Here is a 7,778-nt window from a genome sequence, read left to right on the forward strand (position 1 = left end):
CTTTACACCATAGAAGTGATGTGCCTGCCTCCCTGCCTGCAGTCCAGATCTGTCTCTTATTGAAAATGTATGGCCCATCATGAAAAGGAGAGTCTGACAATGACAACTCAAAGGGGCCCTCTGCAATCCTGAGAGGACCACAGAGAGGTCCCAGGAGGTGGTAAGGTGTGGCCTGGAAGGACTTAGCCTCCTGGTGCCTCTCAGGAATCTAGTTTATATGGAAGTGCTTTCCCAGTAACTTACCATCCACTGCAACGTGATGTGCCACAATGGCGGCAGTGGGACAGCCTCCAATCCAACCTCTGTTGCAGGAAAGAAAGCACTGAGCTAATCGGGGTCTCCAAGTCTCCATTCCCAGCAGGAAGAACACCATTCAGCAAACAGACTGCACTTCAAAGCACCTCGTAGAGAGAGCTCTGGCTCGAGTGACAGTGTCTACCCCCGCTGTTCTCCGCTGTCACTTAGTCCTCCATGTTCCGTCCAGAAGACGAGGATCCCCTCAGTCAGAGAACAGAATATCTGGCAAGAGGAGGACCCCTGAGAGGCAAATAGGTCCCTCTGTTCATCTCCGAATCGACTCCAGATCAGCTGGACAACCTGAGGATGGATTCTCCAATTCCCCAGGAGCATGAGCTCTTGTGAGAGTGCGTTAGCTGCACGATTGAGCTTGCCTGGAATGTAAATGGCGTGGAGTGACCTAAGCTGCTGCTGACTTCAGAGGAGGAGATGGTGGTCGAGGATTGGCTGAAGGTGCTTAGGGGCCCAACCCACACAGTGTTGTGTCCCGAAGTAGAGGGATTGATTGTAGAGTGAGATATAACTCTTACTTAGCTTCTTGTAGGATGCAGCACATCCCTGAAGTGTGAACTCCTGTCCTGTGGCAAGAAGAGCAAATTTTGGGAGTGAGGAAGCAGTGCGTCACTCGCTACCAACACACACACACCATATGAGGTGTCACGCAGGGGCATGATGTCTGCCTGATTGCCTCGGTCTGCTTCTGGATTGCCCGAGAAGTCCTCGACAGTGTCAACGAAGACGCCACCTTGCGAGATGGAAGCGTCAAGAAAGCGCACTCTGTCGACATCTCACATCTCTGCAAGGTTTATCCAGAGAAGCCACTCCTAAACCCCCAAGGTGGACACTGTATGGACGGGGGCCTGCTCCATGACTTTTGTCGCCCGGAGGGTGAAGTCAGTCACTGTGCGCAGTTCTTGCATCAACCCCGGCTCAGAACTTTTATACTTCTTACATATATCGTATAATTACAGTACGTATTTTTGTACAGTATTTTTACAGAACTGACAGACGACTGTCTAAGGGAGGAAGAGAAAGTCTTTTGTCAGAAGACCAAGAAACTATACTACTTTGTATCATAATGTGATTTGGCCAATGATGCAGAGAAGGATAAATTTATTTATTTATTTTTTTACTGTACTGTAATTGACATAATAGAGCACTATATTGTGTTGAAACCGAATTGATATTCAATTCTTTGGTTGAACTTTTCTTTTATAGTGCTGTTCATTTACTGTAAGATCACTTTACAGTAGTGTAATGAAAATTAATGTTTCCTGAAGCTCATTGTTGTATTTTACTGTATCTGCACTCTTTCATTTTGTACACTGTAAAAGACATTGAACTGAAAAATCATTCCCGAATCCCCATAGGAGGTTTTTGTTTCAGTGTTTTGAATTGATCTCACCAGTGTTTAGTGGGCAGGAAATTAGTCTGTGTATGTCTAGGTTTTGTTCTAGGCCAAAGTTTGATTCTGACAAAAGAGAATATGATTTTGACTAAAATATTTGATTTTGATGTGACAGTTTGAGGTTTGCACAAGTTGGTGTGTATTTCTGATACTGTGATTAGTTGTGAGGAGATAGTGAATTGTTTCATGAATTGTGTTTGCAATCATAAAACAACAACAAAAACTAATGCAAATTATTAAATATCAACCTTGTGTTCAGTTAGTGAAAAACAGTGTAAAACATTATTGATTATTTTTAAAACTTTAATACAGATTTTTCACTGTATTTTACTTTTCTGAATCTATACTTGGCAACAGTGAATGTTGCTGAAATTATGTTTTTCTGATTAAAAAACAACATTTTAAGGTTTTAAAATATTGTCAGACTGTTAAAGTCGACATGAGGCGGAAGTTACAATAGTCTTTTCTTCTCTATTGTGATGTATATGCAAGTGAAACGGCTCCTTAAACAAGAAAAAATGAAGGAACGGGACTTGATTTTGTCCATGGGGAATTGAGTGGATTGTTGGTTTGCTATTAGTGGATCTCAAGGCACATAAATTAAAAAAAAAAAATAATGATGTGCACAGATAAATCAATTTTGGTGACTCTAAAATAATAACAAATAAATAATTAAAAACAATCCATCTATTTCTGTTACAAAACATTATGTACTCTATTTAAAATGATTGTTTTTTTTGAAAAAATTTTAATATTCAAAGAGTTTGATGTAAAAACAACTCAATATTTGTATAAAAAAAGCAGCTTTATTTATGAAAACATTGTAAAAAAAAAATAAGATAAGACTTTGACAAGAGACATTCAAAATGTCAGTAGTGCCCTCACGTTTAACAGTAATGCACGAAACCTCAGTGTTTCTGCAGGTTTTCAGTGTGCGCTCCTGCTGCCCAGCAGACAGACAGCACAGCGGCCCATCTGGGGAGTGCAGAACTCTTTGCATTAACAGGTTTGAATCCCTTGTCACATAAAAGACACTTTTATGGTACAATATATGTTTAACACAGCAATGAAAATGAACACAACTGCAGATGGTGTATGGAAAAGACCTGTGTGTATACACTGAGAGATGCTGGTTTGTGCAAATGTATGGTTCTCCTGTGAAGTCGACATACACATACATTTTTACATATACATTCCTGGCATTATTATGCATGTTATTCCAGAGAAAAATATTTGTCTTAGTAATCTTTTATCAAAATATAATAACTTGCTCTGCCTCAACTTTTTGTCTGGCATTAGAAATCTATCTTTTTTATCCTCTTCCCTCAAACCTTCTGACAATCTGGTATGTAACACCCACTTTTCATAATCCAATCTATTCCCAATAGCTAAAAGCCTCATTCATTGAATATCATGTTTCACTCAGAAATACTTAAGGTAACAGAAATAAAATGAGAATGGCGACGTTTCACATTGACTTTCAAAGCTAACAGATATGTTGGGTTTATTGTTCCTCTTTAGCTTTGTACTATATAATAAAGTCAAATCTACAGCTAAAAGTCAAAAAACCAAAACAAACAAACAAAAAAAGACTATCCAGGAGAACATTCAACCACACAAAATGAGAAGTTCAGGACAGTGATCATAATGTGTAGTGTTTTTCCTCAGTTCTTCTGTGGCTTAGCCCTCAAACACAGCCTGTTTCGAAGAGTTTGAGCAGATCTTTACAGTCTGGGTCAATAAGGTCTGCTGGTTTCTCTCCATTTTCATTCTCTGCTTCCACACTGGCACCCAGAGAGAGAAGATACCTAAAGAAGAAAATTATATTTTACATTTTAATACAAATAATTGAGCAAATCTGATAATATACCCCATACTTGGGGGAAAAAAACAAAACAAAAAAATAGTACGTTTTGTAAATTATATACTTTAAAAGAATGTACTTAATTGATAACTGAATGTAATGTTTTCGGACACTTAATTGATATTAATTACAATTCAATAAAAATGTGTTATAGTTTACATTTATATTAAATGAAATTAAGAGTGCCATTCAAGTAGGACTTAAGTACATCTTCATATGTAATTTCATTACTTACTTCTGTTGTCTTTAAAATATGGTTAAAGTTACTGCTGTTTGTACTGACAAACATTTATAAATATGCTTAAACTAAAATATACTAGTATATGAAATATACTAAAATGTACTTGTATGTCATGTATTTAAATATATTTGAAATTACACAATTATAATGATGAACTAAATGTGCTTTAGTATGTTAGCAAGACAGAAGATTATTTAAACACAAATTAAGTAAAACGTTTAATTTTACATTATTACAAAGTGTGCTTAAGTGTAAGAAACAGTCATGCTCACTTTAAGTGCACATAAGTGGCCTTTTTCAGTAATTCTATATTATCTCCAAGTTTAATCTACAGTTTTTGAAATATACTTTTCAGATTTGAAGTGCACATTCAGTACAATTAAGAATATGGCATGATTTTGTAAGGTTTAATGAATGCTAAACTAAATAATTAATGTCTCTTTTCCTAAACCCAATGTTCTGTTTTGGTATTGTTTTCATTCTGTTCCCTGTTCTGCTTTACCTCAGTTCTGTTCCCTAGTTAGTTTCCTTGGTTGTTTATTAATCCCACACCTATTCTTTGTTCTGTTAATTATTTCTCCCTCTGTATTTGTGTAAGAAATATATCCATATTTAAAACTTTAAAAACTAAAATAACTAGCTTCTGACAGATTCTGACAGACAAAAGTGTGAACTTTGACCTGAGGCATGATGCATTGACGAACGCGGCAGCGCAGAGGATAGAGCAAAACAAAACACCGGCCACAAATTAGATGTATGAATGTTGAAATGTTGGAGGATTTCGATATAAGAGAAGAGAAGCTTGAGTTTGTTGCCCAGCCCTGTTTGTTTGAAATCCGAGAGGCGTCAAAGCTTACGATACTCCTACATCGTGTGAGGGTTACTCTTTTGGTGTAAGTTGACATCTGTACGGCCATTTGCCAGAAGCTAGTAATTTTAGTATTTAAAGTTTTAAATATGGATATTTTTCTTACACAAACACATCGCTTCACTTCAGAAGGCCTTTATTAACCCCCCAGAGCTGTCTGGATATCTTTTATGATGGATGGATGCACTTTTTTGGGCAAAATCTCAAAATCCCAAAATCAAAATCTTCAAAATCTCGTCCTCTATTCGCTGTCATTATAAAGCTTGGAAGAGCCAGGACATTATTTAAAATATCTCTGATTGTATTTATGTGAAGTCATATACACCTAGGAAGGCTTGAGGGTAAGTAAATCATGGGGTAGTTTTTATCATTGGGTGAACTATCTCTTTAAAAATTGTTCTGTAACATTCCTCGTCATTGTGCACTTCATTACAACCACCCAGTGAGCTTACAATGTAAGTACAAAAGGTTCAATAAGTTCAATACAAGTTTAAAATAGGTAAATCAAATTTTTTCAAGTTTCCCAGAGAAGCACTATTTGAATGTTGCATGAGTTATGCATACATTTGTTTTTGCAAGCAAAAGGTAGTTTAATGCAATATTAATGTGTTCTCAGACAGTCACAGAATTTCTTGTGTGAACTTGCTCTCACCGTGCAATCTCAGGGTAACCGTCGCTGCACGCCATGTGCAGTGGTGTCCAGCCATTCTCATCCCTCTGATGAACGTCAGCTCCGTACTTTATCAAAAGCTTCACACACTCCAGGTTTCCTGAAAGAACGGCTTCATGGAGTGCTGCCATTCCTAAAAAAAAAAAGAAAAAAAAAAGCTCTTGTTATGGTGGGTTGCTCAGTTTCTCTTCCCAGAAATCAGTGAGATTAAACTTTTCCAGAAAATAGACTCAAACAGACACCATAAGCTTTAACTAATTCTCCCTAAACAGACACATAAAGAACCATGTATTCATTTCAAAAGTTAACGGTGCATACATTCATGGAAATCTGTGATTTTTTTTCCACCATTGTTTAATAGGCAGTCAGTTCTGTAGAATTGTTTTTGACAAATCACCTGAGCCATAAACATAAACACAACTACAAAGAACTCATTGAAGAAAAAAAACAAAATCCATCACCGATGAACCATCTAAAATGGTATATGCTCTCAGAAAAATGTGCAGAAATTGTACCTGATTTACCAATAAAAGCTTCATAGTATTACATGAAGGGTACATACTACTACTCTAAGGTACTAATGTGCACCTTTTAAGGGTACAAAGTCATCCCTTTAAGGGTTTTCATCAGATACTCAGCTATGTTTGAATAGACATTAAAGGAGTAACATGCTTTTTGTAATTACAGAGTCTACCAACAGATGCATGCATTCAAGTCCTCTTAAAAAGTTTGTATTTATGAGTTTATAAGTTGTAATTACAATTAGGTGCATTCAAATAACTTTGGTCAGAGCAAGATGGCAATAAAATGTCTTTAACTACATCTACAAATAATAAATAAGTAATGCACATCAGTTGTTTTTTCTATATTTTTGTTGCTTTTTTTATTCAATTCATGAAGGTGCTGTAAATGTATTGTTATATATTATATCGTAATTGAACAATACTAAGGTATTTTGTACATGCAACTTAGATTTATTGTAAATGAATAATAATTAGAACAAATTTACCATAAATACAGACATGTTTTCTCAACATCACACACCCAACTCTGAAACTCTTAAGAAAATCCAGTTACCAAAACTTAGGAGTTGTGCTGATGTTCATGTGTGTTTTAACTTGTAAATATGTTTCATTTTTTAGCATGACTTGAACGCATCGAAACTGCCGAAGCTAAACCTTGACCACTACTGGCCTGCCCTAGCGTCCTACCATTGGTTGAACCAGAAGTTGACATGTCAGACTGCTATGTTTCGAAAACACCATGAATCCAATGCCTTCATGCTCTTCTAAAGCTAAGAACAATAAAATCTTAGCACCTCTAAAATAAGTTGTATATTTGGTGAGGTTCACTCACCAGAATGGAAGATGGTGTCCAGACGCACTTTCCTCGCCCTCATAAACCGGCCGATCTGTTCCAGCTCACTGTGCCGGACTAAATCCTGGAATACAACATCGTTTGTGAAGCGCACAGCCCGGGCGGGTTTGAGGGTTACGGTAGGAGTAAGCTGTACACTTGTCTGGGGCGAACTGCTCTGCCGTGACGGCTTGCTATAGACGGAGGTGTAAGTGGAGGTGGGCTTGTACGCAGGTGTGTAAGCTGGTGGAGTGTAGTATGATGGCGTGTGGTGGAGTGTAGTAGGGCTGTACTTTGTGGCATTGTAGTAGCTGGGTGAGTATGAGCTGCTGGAGTAATGTGAAGGTGTGTAATGAGTGGATGTGTAGTGCGTGTTGGATCGTGTGTACTGTGACGCCGGGTACTGGTAGCTGTACTTCATCCCCGCAGACGCCACGGCTTTGCCTCCCCCCTCGGCTCTAGGCTCAAGAGGAGGACAAAGAACTCAAATGCCTCAAAACAAGCTCCACGGAAGAGTAAAATCCTTTTTTTGGGGGGGATCTTGAACCTCAACACTTTGGGTTCATACTGTCTTCAGCTTTTAAAACAGCCACAATCCGCTTCAGGTCCAAATAATGGTCCCTTTTCCAGAAGAATCTGTTCTGTTTTGGGAGGATTTGCTTTTCTTGTCAAGTTTTGTTAATTTATCTGTCCCATCATCACTTCTAGTTTCATTAACTTTATTGCACGGTATGCACAGTCTGCTCTTCTGACAGTGAAGGTTGAAGCAGATCCCTATATACCCTTTGTAGGGTTATTTTAGGGATGTCACCCCCTGTATCGAGTGACTGTGGTGTAACTCCTCCCAGGCTGTACTTTCAGATGCATCAAGCTTCAGCCCCACCCCTAATAAACATCAATGACAGCACCAATGAGCAGTCTCCAGGGGCTCTTTCGAAAAACTTGGACAATATGTGTTTACCACATAAATGAGCTCATCCTCAATGGCGTGATTGAACACATGGGCAACAGCTGAAGGGAATAAGAGTTTTATGACAGGAGCTATAGTCTAAGACGTGTGATCTTTCTATAACA

At 38.0% G+C, this 7,778-nt stretch overlaps 1 protein-coding gene across 1 annotated transcript; it reads right to left on the minus strand.

Annotated features, from left to right (window-relative positions):
• Nucleotides 1-2,491: 2,491 nt before the first annotated feature.
• ppp1r27a (protein phosphatase 1, regulatory subunit 27a) lies at nt 2,492-7,470 on the minus strand. Its single transcript, XM_048184477.1, has 3 exons — nt 6,705-7,470; nt 5,331-5,481; nt 2,492-3,513 (listed from the first exon to the last, which is right to left on the minus strand). Exons 1-3 carry the CDS (start codon nt 7,123-7,125, stop codon nt 3,393-3,395), a joined length of 693 nt encoding a protein of 230 aa, XP_048040434.1. The 5' UTR covers nt 7,126-7,470; the 3' UTR covers nt 2,492-3,392.
• Nucleotides 7,471-7,778: the final 308 nt, after the last annotated feature.

The sequence above is a fragment of the Megalobrama amblycephala genome, linkage group LG1 (genome assembly GCF_018812025.1).
Source record: "Megalobrama amblycephala isolate DHTTF-2021 linkage group LG1, ASM1881202v1, whole genome shotgun sequence".
Classification (NCBI taxonomy): domain Eukaryota; kingdom Metazoa; phylum Chordata; class Actinopteri; order Cypriniformes; family Xenocyprididae; genus Megalobrama; species Megalobrama amblycephala.